A 19,182-nucleotide genomic window follows, 5' to 3' on the forward strand; every position below is an offset into this window, starting at 1 on the left:
AAAACCTGCACATTACACAGCATATAACCTACACCTTTCAGAACATGACCTACACCTTACACAGCATAGCCTGCACCTTACAAAGCATAACCTGCACCTGACACAACATCTTAAAGGAATTCATGTTGTAAGACACAGAAACATGAACCTTGTATATATGTATCTCCTCTCCTGGGGAATAGAGTGGTATTTGTAGAGAAGTGTGAGGTATAGAGTGGTATTTGTGAGGGAGTCTGAGGTATAGAATGGTATTTGTAGAGCAGTCTGAGGTATAGAATGGCATTTGCTGTGGAGCACATTCTGCAGAACACTGCGTGACTGCAGTCATTTTTCAAACTTGAGAGTGGCAAAGGTTCCCTCCGTTTATTTCTTTCTTCATTTTTTCGTGATTATGTTGTACCCCAGAGGATTGTCGGTACGGAGACATAATCACATCTAGTGCTTCAAATTCACACAAGATAACAGTGTGAATTAGGTTAGTTTTCCCACAGCCCTCAGCGGATGTGCAACTCCGTGAACAGGGATGTGTGCACACACGTATGTTTGCGTGTTCACGCATTGTTAACCTGGTGTGCGATTGCGTTTGTGTGTACGTGTGTGTGTGCGCGAGTGATTGTGTGCGTGTGGGCGCTTGTGCGTGTGTCTGCGTATGGATGAGCTTGTGTGCGAGTGTGTTTGCGTATATACGCGCGTGTGCGCGAGTAAGTGTGTCTGCGCGTGTGCGTGTGTCTGTGCATGCATGAGCTTGTGTGTGTGTGTGTGCGTGTGTCTGCGCATGCATGAGCGCGTGTGGGCGAGTGTGTTTGCGTGTATACGCGTGTGTGCGGGAGCTTGTACGCGAGTGTGATGGTGTGCGTGTGTGCGAGTGTGATGGTGTGCGTGTGTCTGTGAGTGTGATGGTGTGCGCGTGTGCAAGTGTGATGGTGTGCGCGTGTGCGAGTGTGATGGTGTGCGCGTGTGCGAGTGTGATGGTGTGCGTGTGTCTGTGAGTGTGATGGTGTGCGAGTGTGATGGTGTGCGCGTGTGCGAGTGTGATGGTGTGCGTGTGTCTGTGCATGTGCGTGTGTCTGCGCGTGCGTGAGTGTGATGGTGTGCGTGTGTCTGTGAGTGTGATGGTGTGCGTGTGTCTGTGAGTGTGATGGTGTGTGCGTGTGCGAGTGTGATGGTGTGCGTGTGTCTGTGAGTGTGATGGTGTGCGTGTGTCTGTGAGTGTGATGGTGTGCGTGTGTCTGTGAGTGTGATGGTGTGCGGGTGTGATGGTGTGCGAGTGTGATGGTGTGCGCGCTCATATATAAATGCTCGATGTGCGGTGCGTTTATCATTTCTTTATTGCTGCGGAACAGTGCTGGAAACATGCGAGTCCGGGGCGGGCTATAAATAGAGCCGGTAGAGGGGGGGGTGCAAATGGGTTTGCTCTGTTAACCCCCCCCCCAGTCCCCTCCCCCCCCCAGGCTATGAGTCGTGTGTGGGCGAGCATCGAGTCGCGCTACGCTCCTCCGAGACGGCTCAGTTCCGTCGCAGAGCGCGCGGCCCGGCGCTCGCTAGCCGCCTTTACCGCCGCTGCGCCGCCCGTCCCGCCGTTCGCCCCCCCCCCCCCCCCCCCCACATTCCGTCACGCTAGCGTCCGGTCCGGTCCGGCTCGTCCGAGCGGTTCTCTCTCGCGCTCGTACCCACCGTACGCTACTCAATTACCCTTGAGGTTTTGCTGTCGCGGACAAGTTTTTCTTGTCTTGTCGGAGAAGAGAAATCGTTGCGGCTTTAGTTCAATCGGGGTAAGGAAAGGCCTTTTAGGAAAGACTCGTTGACGTGAGAGGGTGTCCAACGTTAGCTGACTGAGACTCATGTAATGCATGGGAAGCGTTAGTGTACACTCCCTCTCACACATCTTTATTAGGGTTCACTACCTCCCTCAGATCATCATTAGTGTACACTCCCTCTCACAGATCTTTATTAGGGTTCAATACCTCCCTCAGATCATCATTAGCGTACACTAACTCTCAAACATCTTTATTAGGGTTCACTACCTCTCTCAGATCATCATTAGTGTACGTTACCTCTCACAGATATGCGTTAGTGTACACTGCTCCTCACAGATATGCGTTAGTGTACACTGCTCCTCACAGATATGCGTTAGTGTACACTGCTCCTATATCACAGATATATTTAAACTGGTAACCAGAGAGCATATGACAGCAGGTAGCCTGGCAGTTAATCCTGTGGTCATTTAAGGCAGTTTAGGGTCCTGTGTGTGGGGAGTGACCATAAATCAATGACTACAGGGTCCTCTTAAGTGCAGGCATCCACCACTACAGACAGAGTCCTGGGAAGTGCCCGGATTTTTCTTTTAACCCGTTGCTCTCCCTTTGTTTTCCCAGGTACGATGTCGACTGCAAGAGCGCCAACCTGTCAAAGCATGTGAGTTTCCTGTGAGAATTTTTTGGTCCGCGGGGTGGTGGCCTGACAAAGCCTCGCTCTCTCTCTCTAGTGTGGCATCCTGCAGGCTTTTGATACGTTTTATCACAGTGCGTTTGTGTGTGTGTGTGAGTGTGTTTGTGTGTCTGTGTGAGTGTGTTTGTGTGTGTGTGGATACTTGTGCGTTTCTGTGTGTGTTAGTGTACACTACCTCTCACAGATCTGTTAGTGTACACCACCTCTCACAGATCTGTGTTAGTGTACACCACCTCTCACAGATCTGTGTTAGTGTACACCACCTCTCACAGATCTGTTAGTGTACACCACCTCTCACAGATCTGTGTGTGTACACCACCTCTCACAGATCTGTGTTAGTGTACACTACCTCTCACAGATCTGTGTTAGTGTACGCCACCTCTCACAGATCTGTGTTAGTGTACACTACCTCTCACAGATCTGTGTTGGTGTACACTACCTCTCACAGATCTGTGTTAGTGTACACCACCTCTCACAGATCTGTGTTAGTGTACACCACCTTTGATACGTTTTATCACAGTGCCTTACCCTTACGCAAGATCTCCACCCTGTAACCTGCTGAGACGGAAACTAAACATCACACGGTCCCTCACGCGCCGGTGTGTGTTGGCCCAGAAGCCCTCACAGCGTTTCCCGGTGAGGTAGCGGGGGCGCTTTCCTTTTTTGAACCGGCTGGACGGCGGTCGAAACGGCGGTAATTCAAAGCGAGCCCCGCTGGTCCGCGGTAACCGCCGCTCGCCGCCACGCCGACTTCACGGCGCCGGGGCGACCAGTAATTAGTCCTCGCGCTCGGACAAAAACCCGACCGCGAACGAGGAGAGCTTTAATGATCTCGGCTATCCGTTACACCACCGAGATTTGTGACAGGATTTTTTATTTTTATTTTTTATATTAAAAAGTTTCTTTTTACCATGGTATTCCCAATTTAGTGTACAGGGGGTGTATGCTGAGGACTTTGTTAGTGGCATGTTACGAACATAGTTGAAAGAGAAGCCGTGGTCTTCCTGCTGGGGAGAGACCAGCGCTGCTGTGGGCGGCGGGGCCGGTTTATTTGTGTCTGTAGCGCTCTGATCTCTTCTCGTTTCATCTCCGCTCGCGCGGCAGGGGAGTTCGCGGGACGTGACGAGCGGCGCATAGAGGGCGGGTCTTTGTCGTTTTTTTTTCGACGGGGCGCGGTCGGCGTTCCCGTCGCCGCTGCGTTGCCCGGGGGTCCCCGAATGAACGGATGCGGGGGGGACGCGGCTTCGCCGGTCGCCTCGACGCCGTCTCCGTTTGATCGCGAGACATACCCGCCGCCCTCCGGCGGGATTCTCTGTCACTATCTAGATAGAGGTGTGCCGAACAGAGGCTCAAGCATACAGCCTCCATATTTGTAGTCATTTTGTAGTCCCTCAGGTTCACGTGGCAATAAAAACATATTAATGATGTCAATAATGAGCTTTTGTGTTCTACACTTACCACTTCAGTGAGGTTAGACAGTGGTAAAACTGGTGCTTCGGATCGAGCTTTTGGGAATTGAAGCTCGGCGTCTCAAAACAATAACGTAACCGTAAAATAAAACCGCTTTCTGTCGATGCGGATCTGTAATTTAAAAATCTACATTTCTTGCTGAACTCTAGTTATTTTTCTTCAGATTTTATTTTCATTGGACCGCTGTAACCTTGCCACGAAAAAAAAAAAAACCAAGAAAAACCGGCTTGCCCGTATAACGGTGGAACCGCCGTTAAAAAAAAAAAATTTGTTTTGCAAACAGGTGACGGTGCCGCCCTTTCCACGGGCTGGTTTTCCGTGATGCGTGGGGGGTTTACGATCCCTGTGCCTCTTCTCTCGCCGGCGGAACAACCTGGCAACGGAGAGACCGCCGCCGACTCCGCGGTGCTGTGTTTTTAACCGCGGTTAGGCACGGCGTCCCGGCCTCATTGTCCGCGAGCGATTGCGGGTATGCGAGAGCTCTGTGTTTGCGCTGCCATTGTGCGGCGGACAATAGCCTGGCTTTTTTTTGGCAGCGCCCCGGGAGCAGGAGCAGGAGCAGGGGCGGGGGCGGGCGCGGGCGGAGGTTTTATTTAAAAAGAGGGCTAGCTTCCTTTTTTGTCGGCGTTAAACGCGGACGATCGCGCGTCCGTTGTGCGCCGGTGTCCCGGCGTCCAGGCGAGCCAGTTCTCCTCTCGGTCTTTGGCACTGCCGTACTGAAACAGTCTTTTTTTTTTGTCTTTGTGTTTGCGTGTCTCACGCGTTACAGCAGTGAGGCGAAAAAGGTGTTTTTTTTGGGCACGTTTGGAATATTACAGTAATGAACAACACGTGGGTCTGTGCTGGAATGCTTCACAATACCTGGATTCGGGGTGTTATTAGTGGAAAATTAGCAGCACCTGATAGGTAAATGAACTCGCATACGTTGGCCGGTATTCAATCAACATTCGTCCTTAAGTTTGATTAAATGCAAATGTTAGTTCCCCCCTCCCCCCCTTCACTAGCACTGTGCTTCTTTTTTTTTCCCCCTGATGGACAATGTTTGCTTTTTCTTTCGCAAACACAGACAGGCTATTTTCGGCCCTCGCTGAAGACACCTTGCCAAACTGCGCTTGCTGTGTACGCAAAACTAACAACGCACTGAACGACTGGCGCAGAACAAACGCCACGGCCAATCGCTGGTCGTGTTATTGGTTTTGCGCGTGCTAAAAGGTTTTGCACACGCCACAGGTCTTAGTAAATCAGGCCTGTGATGTGGAAAACTTGTTTTTTTTATTTCATACAAATGATTTAACCAAATATATATATATATATATACTATATATTTTCAAACTGAGTTATGTCTTATTTGGCCAATTTCATAAAACTCATTCGGTCCCTGTGGAAATAAAGACTGGTCATCTTAGGTTTTGGAAAAAGGTGAAGAAAGTGACTAGGCGAAGGTTTCAAACCATGCGCAATGGCTCCAGTAGCTGCTGTTCGGTTTGGGGGTGGGGAGGGGGGGGGGTTAGTTTTGTTTGTATGCTAAAAGGAGAAACGCTAATAAAACGGGTTGGAATATCTCAATTCAACAGCGGCCTTTTTATATTCTCGCACCTCTCTCTCTCTCTCTCTCTCTCTCTCTCTCTCTCTCTCTCTCTTGCTTGTTCTCTCTCTCTCTCTCTCTCGCTCTCTCCCTCCCCCGAGAGGCTCGTCCGCACTGTTCATTTCCCGTCATCCGCACAGAGACGCGACACCAATTTGCTTCCCGTCGCGCGGGGGTCACGGAAGACGCCTTTGTCAGCCCGTCGCCCCCGATTTTAGTCCCGCGCTGGAAGCGACGCGGCGGGCGACAGGCGGGGCGGGGCGGCAGGCGGGGGACGCCTGTCGGAGACGGCGACCCTCGGCCCCAGGCGCGAGCGTCGGGGGGAAACGTTCGACACGCGTAGCGACCCGCCCCCCCCCACCCGTTATTATACGAGGTTCCATGTGTTCTGTACGGATCATTCTGTTTCAGTTAGTGCGGTTAGAGGGCACCAGGGAACCTGGAGGCTAACGGTTAGCAGCTTCTGCTGAGAGCATCTAGAACTTTCTGCCATGGTTGGGGAATCCTGAAAAAAAATGAACAGTGTTGGTCCGACTTTGTTTCCCAACTTTGATATTTTGTTTCTTGATGCCCCGATATTCCAAGTAGTTTCCGAGAAACGTTTCCGATATACCGTTTGTTTGTTTTGAGTCGATTCAAAGTTTGTTTCGTATTCTTTTGAAATGCGTCGTAACCGTAGCCGTAGACAGCTGGGGAGGGAGGGTTTCGGTCGACTGGGTTCTCCCCGTCTCCCCGTCGCTCTAGAGCGCCCCCTCTGGCAGATCAGGGACCAGCGCCTTGCCTGCCGAATTGGAGTCGCCGACACCGTAACCGAGCAGCTCAATGGGAGAAAACGTAAAAAAAAAAAAAAATAAGCGTATGAAAATATTTTCAAATTGTTTCTACAAAGACGTGAGGCTGGAAATTGACAAGCCGAAGGGTGCTATCAATTTTCCACGGCGTAATGGCCATTTGTGCGTGATGATGAATTTCCACATTACCCAGCAGCTGTCAGTCACATTTGTATTCCGACTCTGACTCGCTGCACGAAGCCGACTGCAGAAGTCGTGTGTTTGTTTCAGAGCGGCAGAATGTGACAGATCCAAGATGGCAGGATGCGTTACTCTGCGAATAACGTTCCGCGGAGCCTGTCCTCGCGCGGACTCGACGCGCGGTGCGGTAGCGCAGCGGACGGCGGAGAGGGGCGGCGTCCGGCGATCGAATTTAGACTCCCGCAGAGCGCTTGGTCCTGGAGCTACGCAACGGCCCGCTCAAACCGCTAATTAAAACGCCTGCGAAAACCGGTCTTTGGATAAAAGGAGGTCCTTCGGAACGAACCCCGTCGTGGATTCGACGGCCGCGGTGTTCAAAAAAACGCAGAAAGCTAACGGCGCTAACTGTTTTGGGACGCGCGTAAACGCGTGCGCGTAAATACATTTACGTTACATTGCTGACAGAGGCGGAACGTTCCGGGCTCAGAAAAAAGTAGAAGGTCCTGCCTCGTGATTCTTCCACCCATGAACTCCAGCCGGCCGATTTCACTAATTAGCTCCACCACCTGGCTGAAGAGTTGTGCTAATTAGCAAATCCAGGTGAGTGGATCAAAATACCGGGGAGGACTTTCTGTACCGGAGTTTTCCACCTCTGGTTACTGATTTAGCAGATGCTGATTTTTTTATTTTTATTTTTTTTCAGAAAAAAACCAAGTCAGGTTTACCAAGCGATTTACAGACTTAAAATATCGCCAACAACTTGTATACACATGTTACCACGGTAACTCGTGTCATTCATTAACAATACAACCTGTAAATTACACGCTCTGACGATTACCTGGCTTTGGAGGTCAGGCTTGTTGCCAGTAAACTTTGTAAAAAACGGGGGCGGTTATAAATAGAGCAGCTTACGACCACGCCTTGAAATGACAGTGTCTTATCCGCCTCATTTCATGCTCTTTCTTGTTTTAATAGTTCTTAACCACTTCATGTTCTCTAAATTGCCCATAGGTATGAGTGTGTGAGTTAATGCTGTGCGTGCCCTGCGATAGATTGGCAGCCTGTCCAGAGTGTATCCCTGCCTCTTGCCCAACGCACACTGGGATAGGCTCCAGCCCCCCCCACCCCCCCACAACCCTGCCCAGGATAAGCGGGTACAGATAATGGATGGCTGTACATTACTGTCGCACTGAACGTTCTAACCTCACTTCAGATCACTAAGATTCTGTCTGTTGTTTTTGGATTGTCTAAACTGAATCGTGTCGCTTTTTTTTTCTCAACACGGGGGTTGCATCCCATTCATATTCTATCCATACGCTCCTCTTGTGGAAAAAAAAAGATACACCGTGAGCAATTATAAACGGCAGGGAAAATGATTTCCGCAGATCGGTAATAATAAGCTTTATGACCTCATCCTTTTATTGCAGCTGCCCGCTCGTGGTTTATTGTCAGGTTAAATAGTTTTAAATGAGGCTGGAATCGCTCGGGTTTTTTCCCCCCCCTCTTAATTCTGTTGCAGACGTAATCACCTTAGAAACGTTTGGAAAGTGCAGCCTCTCCACTCCCGGGGCAGATAGCGAGGAGCTAATGCGCTCTTTTATCGCGAGCGGATATCGGGTAATGCTCTCCTGCCTGGTCTGTCCAGAAGGAAGCTCCGGGCCAACTGCCGATAATTCAGAATGCGGCAGGACGCGTACTGACCGAGACCAGACTGAGAGCGCACGTTGCGTCTGTTTTAAAGTCCCTTCCTCGGTTGTGTGTTGGTTTCAGAATTCTGAATACGTTTTGGGACACGCTGTTGAGGCGCGTTCCTTCTAGAACCTTCCCGGTCCTCTGGCACTGGCCTTTTGGCTGTGTGTTTTGTTTCAGAATTGATTTTAAGATTCTTCTACTGGTTTTTTGAGTCAGTCGACGGGCACTTACGCCTGAATTTGTGTTGGACGTGCTTTTGAGCTGCGTTCCTTCTAGAACCTTCCGGTCCTCCGGCACTGGCCTTTTACTTAAACTTCTCCAGGAGGGACCCCCTGTTGTGCTTAGTGTATGTGCTGTTGTTTATACTGCCAGCTCCTGGGTCCGGGCTCCAGTGGAAAAGAGAAATCAATCTCTGCGGGGCTTGCCCGCATAAATATGGGATGGATTCCTAGCGCGCGTTCCCCGTAGGCGTCGATCATTCCCACAATTCTCTCTGGCGAGCCACGTCGGGCTCTCCTCTCCACAGGAATTCAATTTTAATTTCATCTGTTACTCTTTATGGTTTCACAATGAACTATTGATGCGGTTGTTGGTTGTCTCCTGTGTAATTGGTAGATAGGTACTGGGCTCATTGATTATTTATGGCACGCGGTATAAATCGCATTAGCATTATTTTCAATTGGCTTAGTATGGAAAAAAGTCAAATCGTTGTGTTTGTATTGTTCCTGAGATGAATGTTGCCGGAGGCTTAAAAGTCAGGGTGGTACCACAAGGTTTTATCCAACAACTGGGTCAATAATTTTGCAGGTTTAACTCCAGTTCTGGAGGGCTGTAGTGCCTGCAGGTTTAACTCCAGTCCTGGAGGGCCGCAGTGTCTGCAGGTTTAACTCCAGTCCCGGAGGGCCGCAGTGTCTGCAGGTTTAACTCCAGTCCTGGAGGGCCGCAGTGTCTGCAGGTTTAATTCCAGTTCTGGAGGGCCGTAGTGCCTGCAGGTTTAACTCCAGTCCTGGAGGGCTGCAGTGTCTGCAGGTTTAACTCCAGTACTGGAGGTCTACGTGGCAGATAAATAAGTTTTCCAACATACGATTCTTTTCTAAACTGCAATACATTCTGTTAAAACTTTTTTCGTGTCACATTGTCTAATAGATTAACAAAAAAACAACTGTTCGCGTGCTTGGGGTTGACTAGCAAAGATTAGTGCTATTGTTGAATCGAGCAAGATTATCACACTGAAGACACACAGACCCTGAAATAGACCTTTCATCCAAGGACAATACACGTTTTTTTCACAGAGACAGAATAGATTACCATCAGGTAGATTAATTATAGAACACCAGGCTGCAGGCAGCATGCTTAAAACTCTCACAGGCTAACAAGGGTATAAATCTTGAACATTTTTGACTCATTCAAAACTTCTTTTTTTTTTTTTTTTTTGGACTACAGTGTTATTTTCTGAATAAAGATACCTAATTACTGTTGTGCTGACATTTATTTAATGTGACTGCTAAATGAAGATGGATGGCAAATGGAGAGGTTTTCGCTCTGGCCTGCCGGGTGCTGCATAGCGTCGCTCTTGGGCCTGTGCAGTGCTCTGGGTGTAGCCGTGGCTTTAGCCGTTTAGCACGTGGTGAGTTCTGCTCTTTCCGTCGCTACAGGACTTCCTGGGACAGGCCTTCTGCACCCTGGGGGAGGTGGTCGGGTCGCTGGGAAGCCGGCTGGAGAAGCCCCTGGGGTGAGTGCGCTAACCCGCCGCTGAAAGTGCCCCTTCTCCCCCTACCCCTTTCCCTCCCTTTGCCTTGGCCTTCTGGAGCGACCGCGGCGTTCAAACGAACGGGTACCCAAACGCACCTCGGCGGCCTCGCAGACGCGTTGCGCATGCCTTGCAGTCGTGCGCCAGCGGGGCTAGCGCGTCCGTGCTAGTGTGTCCGTCGGCCAACGGACACGGTTGTGCTAATGTGTCCATAGGCTAACAGGGCTAACGGACACGGTTGTGCTAATGTGTCCATAGGCTAACAGGGCTAACGGACACGGTTGTGCTAATGTGTCCATAGGCTAACAGGGCTAACGGACACGGTTGTGCTAATGTGTCCATGGGCTAACAGGGCTAACGGACACGGTTGTGCTAATGTGTCCATAGGCTAACAGGGCTAACGGACACGGTTGTGCTAATGTGTCCATAGGCTAACAGGGCTAACGGACACGGTTGTGCTAATGTGTTTCCTTCGGCTAACGGATGCATCTGTCAACTAACAGACACGGTTGTGCTAATGTGTCCATCGGCTAAGGGACACGATTGTGATGTGTCCATAGGCTAACAGACACGGTTGTGCTAAACGTGTCCAACGGCTAACGGGGCTAACGAACGCGGTTGTAAACTGACAGACACGGTTGTGCTAATGTGTCAGTCGGTTAACAGACGTGGTTGTGCTAAACGTGTCCAACGGCTAGCGGGGCTAACGAACGCGGTTGTAAACTGACAGACACGGTTGTGCTAATGTGTCAGTCGGTTAACAGACACGGTTGTGCTAAACGTGTCCAACGGCTAACGGGGCTAACGAACGCGGTTGTCAACTGACAGACACGGTTGTGCTGTGTCCATCGACTAATGGATGCGATTGCGGCGATATGCGCGTTGGCTAACAGGGCTAACGGACGCGGTTGTGCTAGTGCGTCCGTTGGCTAACGGACGCTGTTGAATTTACACAAAGTTCGGTTCTGTTGACCAAAGAGGATTTTTTGGACCAAGACCGTTTGCGGATGGACGTACGCGGCTGGACCGAATGTTAAGACAGAAATGGTGCCAAGCTGGCCTGTTGTACAGGTAAAGTGTTACGGATACCTCCCCAGCTAACACATGACGTTCTCACAATGTTACCGGAAGGTTTTGTCAATGTTACGACATTGCCACTACATGGCGGCAACGTTGCGAGAACGTTTTGTGTTGGCTGGGTATTCATTACAAGAACAGATTGCTCGCATTCCTTGTTTCGTTGCTGTGGTCTTCTGTGAATTCTCTATTGCTGGCTTAGCATCGTCTAAAAAAAAAAAGATGGTGCAGCTGTCTAAATGCGTCATTTTTATTTATTCAGATCTATGTTTTATTATTTGGTTCGTGTAAATATATGAAGAATGATCCAATCTCCCATAAAGCGTTTTAATGTGTTATTTCACCACTGACTTTCAGTGGTTGTTATAGAAAATCTTGGTTGAGTTACTGTAGCAACAGTAACCATGGGGGACAGATCTCTCTGGAAAGGTCAATTAGTCAACTGACGGAAAGAAGAAGAAATTCTATGCGAAAACTGAAAATCCCCAGCCGAGACGGAAAGAGCTTTATCTGGCAACCCCTGCTCGTGTCCAGCGTGGCTCGTGCACAAACCGAAATCCTCGCAGTCCTGCTGTCCGTCCGGGGCTGGGCGGCGACTTCCTCAGACATTCCAGACATTATCGATCAGGGTCGTTGGCGATTGGCGGGAATTTATGGGGGTTGTTGCTGATTGGTGGGAATTTATGGGGGGCTGGCGGCGGCTGGGGGTTGTCCATCACTATTGATGTCATTATATCTCATTGCTGAATTAGTGCTGCTCGCTGTGATGACGGCAGCCAACTGGCAATAGTTTTGGGAGGTGGTGCGGCTGGGTTCTGGGGGAGCGGATTAGTATATTAGTGGGGGTATATATATGTGTGTGTATGTGTGTGTGTGTGTGTTAAAGTTTTTTATATATTCATTTTATCTCTTAGAACTTTTGACTTTTAGACTGTTTCATTATTTTTTGTAATCAGGACCCCATTGAAAAAGAGGCCCACCAGGTCTCAATGTGATTTTCCTGCGTAAATAAATAAAGATTGTAAAATGGGGTTCGGGGTGGGGGTAGGGGGGGTGTAGTTCGGTGCCTGTCCATTGTGCAGGATAACTGGGGCAGGGAATTCATCCGGGATGACAACTCTCATCCCACACACGCACGCACGCACTCACGCACAGACACACACACACACACACGCACGCACTAAGCGCAAGAGACAAGAGGCCCTTGACGGCTGTAGTGAGTACTAATTACCAGTAATTACACAGATCACTCACCAGCCTGACTGGTGCTGAGGAATTTCTGTGGATGAAATGAGCTTGGTGGGTTTTTAAAAAAAAATGTATATATTTTATATTACTGGGCCTTGGTGGAGACCTCTCGGTGCGAGGACCTCTCCCCGGGTCGCGATCGGGCCCCTGGGTGGCCTGGACACATCCACTCGCCATCCGGCGTTTTTGGAGACGGGTAGTCTGCCGAGGCGCCGGCGTGGACCGCGGGGGCGGAGAGGCCTCAGCCGGTCGCCGGTAGCGACCGTGACTCATAGGATGCGTCTCTCGGTTACATCCTCCCTTTTCCCCCGTCGACTTCTGCGCTGGCGGCGGCTACTTTCGACTGCTAGCCTCGCGCCGCGTGGAATGCCGTTTAGCTGCGTGCTTTTGGTTCTCCATGCTAGCAAGCGACTTAGCCCGTTTTCTTTATCTTATACAGTACAGTGCAAAAGTCAGAGACCACCTGTTCATTTATTCAATGTCCAGTCAAATCAGCCATTCAGTGCAGATTTTTTCCCCCAGTGTCAGACGATAATGCAGGAAACATAATATATTTAAAATTACAAAAAAGACTCCACCACCACGTATAATATCGAATCTATCAGTATTTATCCGCTCTTTCTTTTCTGCACCCTACTACCACTTTAAGTGTTCCATCCTTCCAATCAACAAAGTTACAGCTGTAGCCTCCCAGCTAAAGTTTTTACCAAGTGTCAATGATGTTATGTTAGACCTTTAGCCTTCAAGGGTGACTCATTCCAAACAAACCAAACAGCATTCAATCAAACCACTACCCCGGACACACCTTAGCTGCCCTGCAGATATCTTTGGAATCTGCATCTAAAATGGCTGAAGGAGGTATTTGTGATGAGATTAGATAATTCGACTGCATGAAGGAAGGTGAAAACGGAGAGTCCCCAGAGTCCGGACCTCAACATCGCTGAATGTGTCTGGGATTGCTTGGATCGAGAGAAAGCGAAAATGCAACCAACTTCGGAGACTGAACTTTGGAGGTGTTCACAAGAAACCAGGAAAAATATCCCTGCAGATCTCTTCAAAAAAATAAAAAATAAATGGAAGCTGTAATAAAGGCAAAAGGGTGGACACACTAAATACTGAAAGATCTAACATCGTACATAGTCTTGGAGGTTTCTGTGTAAATTTTGTTTGGAAAGTATGTTTCCTGCATTTATTTTCCGACACTGGGGGGAAAAAAAATAAAGAAATAAAAATACTATAAAATATATATAGGCCTGCATACTGAGCGGTTATTGAGGGGAGCTGGGGCTCTTATTAACAGTCACAGCCCAGCGTGAGTAACGGTTCAGCTGGGAAGCCGCGGTGTGCTTTATTGCTCCCGCGCGGCGCGCGTGGAGCTGGGGGCGTGGCCGAGACCGGCGAGCTTCGCGCATTTCAATCAAAAGCGACAGCACATTGGGCAGAGATTTTCGCTTGATTTAATCAGGGGGAAAAAAACGTCTGGACCCATAGGATGGAGCAGTACTTCAGTGTCAGTGTATTTTTTTTATAAAAGGGTCCTGTCTTTTCCATGAGGCCAAGGGGTTCCCGGTGAAGTCCCTACTAGCGGTCGCTAACGAAGCGGCGAACGTACGCGATCTTCGGCGTCCCGTCTGGTTTAGGCAGGAGGGCGTTAGAGGCGGGACAGAGCTAGAGCTTCAGATTTTTTTTTAACTGGGGACGGAAGAGAACTTGAGTGTTTAAAAAAAAAAAAACAGGCCCCGAAACAGAGTGACAGGAAAGCGCGAAATTGAACTGAGAGCCATCGGACCAAGAGAAATATTTCACGAGCAGACACACCCGATCAAAGTCGGGAGATATCGATGAAAGGATGACTGAGCGCGGGCGTGGTTGAGCATAGCCTGGCCGCAGAGACCGGCTGCTGCGGGCCACGCCCGGCCGCTGGATGGAGAGGGGCTGCGCTCACACTGCGGAAATATTTCAAGACGGGAAACGACGGGCGTGGTCCGTAAGGTGGCGGGTTCTCGAGCTGCGAGGGAGGGGTCTGAGCGTTTGGAACTGTACCGTACCGCACCCATAGCTTTCAGACCCAATGCATTGTGGTCTAATAATCATTTTGCTGCTCGTCTTAGAAAACATCAAATACAAGTTTATACTTTGGCAGTACATTGGCAGGATAGGTTGTGCTCATTATATTGTGTTGCTATGGTCAAAGGCTCCATTGCCATATTTGGTCTTTTCTCTCTCTCTCTCTTTCTCTCTCTCTCCCTCCCTCTTTGTCTTCTGTCTGTCTCTCCCCCCATCTCTTTCTCTCCCCCTCTCTTCCTCCCTCCCTCCCTCCCTCAGAGGCTAGCCCTTATTTCAGAGAGTGTCTGCATCTGTTCCAAATCCCCCCTCCCCCCCCCCCTCCCTCCACTGATATCTTAGTAGATTAAAGAAACCACTCCAATTACCGATCGATTTCTCCACGCATGCGTTTTCTTGCTGAATCTTGTGGTGAAAACGGACTCTTCCGTCGGTGATGAAACAAAGGCATTCCCACCGGCCTATCCGGCTCATTCTTTCGTAGGAACGGCTCAAAAAAATTTTTTAAACAAAAGGTAACATTTGACACCGGTTTGAAATGACTTGCGGAAACTTCCGGCACTGGACGAAAGGAGAAACCCAGACCCTCTACCCTCTCATCATTACTTGTGCCATTGAGCCATTCTTGGAGCTTTAGATGGGATCCTTTGAATTGTAGAATAAGCATTGTTGGAGTGGTGCGTGAGCCGTGATTGGCTTAGGGTGATCTCATTCGTCACTCCAACAAAACGAATGTCCGATGAGTGTTCTCTCTCTCGCGCAAAGGCCCGCCCTCATTTATACTGGCTAATCAGCTTCATCCATGAAGGCGATAGTCTTCCTGCAATCTCCTTCCCCGCTATGTTTATTTTTCCTGCTGGACTGTCGGGATGGAATTTCGGAATTTCAACAATCTGCGTTAGCGCCTGACGCCTTTTTCACGCGTCGCCGGGGACGCCGTTTCGGGAAGTTAACGAGGAACTTCCGCTTAAATGCGAAACGTTCGCGTTTTTTAAACTTCCACATCAGCGTGAGTCCATCAGTTGGCGAAATAAAGCATCTTAAATATGCGCAGCAATCAAAATTGAGTAGTCGTGAACGTGCTGCCATTTAATTCTGTAAATTAGAGGCTCTTCACCATAGGAATTAATTACACCGACTGCTATGCCCCCCCCCACCCCCCAAAGTGTTCTTTAGAGTCTCTAGTGTTTTTAATAATTGAGCACTCTGCAGGCGGTAAAACCTCCCTCTTTTTACATTAACTCCCCCTCCCAGCTGCAGTCCCCCTGGCAGACTGTGGGGGCGCTGTCACAAGCTTAAGACTCTCCTGGCTGCTCATCTTTAGTGAATCTGATATACTCCCTTTCTTGGTTCGGCACTCTCTAACCCGTACAGCCCAGGCACAGTCGATCGGAGGGATACTCAGACAGACAAAGGTCGTTGGCTTCTTTTGTAATTAGCGTAGCGCCAGTACTGCCAGAGCATGAAACCATGTGCTTCTTATGATGGGCGGGGCCTTTGCGCTGCGAGCTTTGATGGACAGGCGCTCCCGGGAGTTCCGGCCAATCGGGGCTTCAGTAACGAGCTGAGGAGAGGCGTCCCCCTGGACGGGAGCCACGCCGGGGGCTTTCGATCCTCACTGGGGACGCTCCAGCCTTCCCCATCCTCTCCAGCCAATCGCGGCCCTCCTGTCGCCCCCTGGAGGTGAAACGGAGGAACGACAACGCAACTCTGCCCTGTCTTATTTGGAAGAGGCCGTAACGTAGTTATGTTTAAGAGCTAAAAGGAAACCGTTGTTCTTTCTCTCGCCCTCCATGTGCGTTTGCACAGTGGTGGAGTTAATGTCGCTAGCTGATCAGATTTGGCGGTGCTCAGCTGCAGCCCGATCCTTCCTGCGTGAGGATATAAATACAGCTGGAGCAGGTCACTGTGTAAATGAGACGAGGATGGAGAATCTGCCTCTCTGCGGTGTCTCCAGAGAGAGTGTGCGAGTGTGTGAGTGTGCGAGTGTGCGCTTGTGCCCTGGTGCTCGACATGAATGTATGCATACACACACCCTGATCTGTCCCGCCTGCACGCACTCACTCACACACACACATGCTCTCTGTCTCTCCCTCCCACACACACATACACACACTTTACTAATTGATATGGGGAGAGCACTCCAGAAGTTTGGGGGGGGGGGGGGAGCGGGGGGGGGGGGGGGGGGCAGCACGGTATTGGAACTCGGCGCCCGGCTGACTGGGCGCTCGCTGGCCCGTGATTGGATCCCGCCGCGCGTAATCAGAGGCGGACGCGCTCTCCCTCTCGTCCCGAACGCTCCGGCACGTCAGCCGTCCGTCGCCCGTCCGTCACTCGTCTCACAGCGCCCGCGCGGGGCCCCCGCTCACGCGCCGGAGGTCCTGGCAACTTTGATTGCACCCGCCCCCCCCCCCCCAAATTACGCGAATTACAGCGCAGACCCCGGGGTGTGTCATTATTCAAGTACTGCCCTCGGCGTGGCCCGCGCGCGCTCCGACCAGGACCGGCTCCTTCCCGGCTGCGAATACCGCCGTATTTTTTAAAAAACGGGGAACTGCAGCGACTCCGTCTGTGATTACGCCGATTCGTCTCCCGTACGGGGGGAGAACAAAAAATAAATAAAAAAGGAAAAGGTGTTTTAAGAGGCTTCATCGAGGCTTTTAACCCGCTAAACTGGAAATGGCGGGGTCCTTGCATCGGCGACAGACGGAAATGTCACTTTCTTGAACATTAAAAACGGATGAGATGCTTTGCAGAGGCGATCGAGTCACATTCTCATGTTTATGGAAGCAATTTGCGAAATTGATTAAGTGTTTTTTTTTTTCTTCTCCTCCCCATCCCCCCCACCCCCCCCCCCCACCCCCCACCCCCCACGCAGCCTTAGAAAAAAAGCACTCTCATTCTCTTTTGGCAATCTTCCCGTCGTTCTTGGAGAGGAGCCAGCGTCTGGCGGTAAAAAGACACCCGCGGGTTTCGCGCCCCCCCCCCCACCCCCGCCCCCCGATGCATGTGTGCCAGTGCACCTCCAGAGAGGGTGAAGAATCCTTAAATAATGCATCGGTTACTTTTAGCCTCGGTTAGTCTTCCCTCTGACACCTTAAAAGCCTCTTTTTGTCAGCGTCTGCTGTTTGAATCCACGTCGGTTATATCTCTGTTTTTTTTTTGGGCCGTGTCGTATTTTGGCGAGGACTTCGGTCGCCAATGGAACCGGAACCGAGGACGGAACCGCTGTGCTGCTAGATTGAATCGTCCCCCCCCCCCCGCGAATCCCCAGAGGGTCTCCTTAACCCCAGTTTGAAGACCCCTGGGATAGACTTTGAAATGATATCAAAAGCAGTGAAGAGGATCTGCGCCCCATTTAAAAAATAAAAAGAATCTCACTGGCACCTTTGGTAATGCAGGGTTGTGTTTGCGTAACCCTCAGTGGTGTTAATGGCCAACGGGACTGTGGAGAAGCTGTGTATGGAGTCGAATGAGGGCTGCTATTACACTTCTGGGACGCAGAGAGGCTAAGGGTCGGAACAGGAAGATCTGTCGTTAGTACAGAGGCTTTAGCTGTTCGTCCAAGGTTTTATTTGCTCTCTGGTATGATTATGTGAGTGTGTCACTTCCACCTGATCTCCTGGTAGAATTTCTGTTCTCTTTACCCCCCCCCCCATTTCCCCTCCCTCTTCCTGTTCTTAACCCTCCCTGTTCCCTTTCCTATTCCCCTTCCTCCCTCCTGTTCCCCTCCCTCTTCCTGTTCTTAACTCTCCCTGTTCCCTTTCCCATTCCTCTTCCTCCCTCCTGTTCCCCTCCCTCTTCCTGTGCTCCTTTCCCTCGCCGCTCGTTAGTAACCGCCCTCCCTCGCCTGCTCCTCACAGGGGGATTCCGGGGAAGAGGTGCGGGACGATCATCGTGAAGGCGGAGGAGATCAACAACTGCAGGGTAAGCACCGACTGCGACTGCGGCTGCGACTGCGGCTGCGACTGCGGCTGCGACTGCGACTCTTAGCGTACGGAGGGCGTTACACGCATCATATGGGGTTTATGGTCCTTATATGGGTGCTATGTACGTTGTGATAACACATTGTCTATCTATCCGTCCGTCCATTATCTATGCCCACTTACCCTGATCGTGGTTATGGGGGGTGCTGGAGCCTATCCCAGCATGCATTGGGCGAGAGGCAGGAGTACAGCGCGTGGGCTTCCTTGCCCCCCTTTAATCACACCCCCCCCCCCTCTCTTCCAGGAGCTGGTGCTGATGCAGTTCTGCGGGAACAAACTGGACAAGAAGGACTTCTTCGGAAAATCCGACCCTTTCCTCGTCTTCTACCGCAGCAACGAGGACGGGACGTGAGTACCCCCCCGCCACGGTCTTAGCCCGGAACCACGAAGCAGCCGACCCCCCCCGTACCGTACCTCTGGTCAGGTCCCCGGTCCTCGGTTCGACCGGACGTCGATTCCCACGCTCGCTCTTTCTTGTCTGGCGAGTGACTGAGCAGCTCTTGCCAACCAGTTCCTGGCGGTCTGCCGTCCTGTAGGTTTTCACTCCGACCCTGACAAAGCCACACCGCACTCAACGGCTAGAGATCTCGTCGAGCTGCTAATTAGTAGAATCGGGTGTGCCGAATTTGGGTTCAAATGAGAACCTCCAGGACGGTGAATCTCCAGGAACTGCTTTACGCCTGTTGGGTGTTGAGTAGCCAACTTGTCGCCTTCGGGAAATTTGAAAACTGCAAATTCATATTATTTTCGGTAATTAGCTGCAGTTATTTGACAGAATGCAAAATCTTAATTACGAGAGAAATGTCTGCTGATCGCTGCTCGGCCACGTTTGCTATCGGTGGAGTCTAACTTTCCTGTCGCGTCTATTTAATTGAGTCTGTTTTAGCCTGG

General features: G+C 50.6%; 1 protein-coding gene across 4 annotated transcripts in view; it reads left to right on the forward strand.

Moving 5' to 3' along the window:
- The window catches only part of LOC118219016 (copine-8-like), a 56,780-nt gene that overhangs the window by 18,613 nt on the left and 18,985 nt on the right, over window positions 1-19,182 (forward strand). For 3 of the 4 annotated variants that reach the window (XM_035401803.1, XM_035401801.1, XM_035401802.1), the window contains exons 5-8: window positions 2,376-2,415; window positions 9,822-9,898; window positions 18,169-18,232; window positions 18,536-18,639. In XM_035401803.1, the coding sequence (XP_035257694.1) occupies window positions 2,376-2,415; window positions 9,822-9,898; window positions 18,169-18,232; window positions 18,536-18,639 (285 nt within the window). Of the gene's footprint in view, window positions 1-2,375; window positions 2,416-9,821; window positions 9,899-10,891; window positions 10,988-18,168; window positions 18,233-18,535; window positions 18,640-19,182 lie in introns of those variants that run through there. The other variant, XM_035401804.1, reaches the window with a different exon arrangement.

This window comes from Anguilla anguilla, chromosome 19, assembly GCF_013347855.1.
Source record: "Anguilla anguilla isolate fAngAng1 chromosome 19, fAngAng1.pri, whole genome shotgun sequence".
NCBI lineage: Eukaryota > Metazoa > Chordata > Actinopteri > Anguilliformes > Anguillidae > Anguilla > Anguilla anguilla.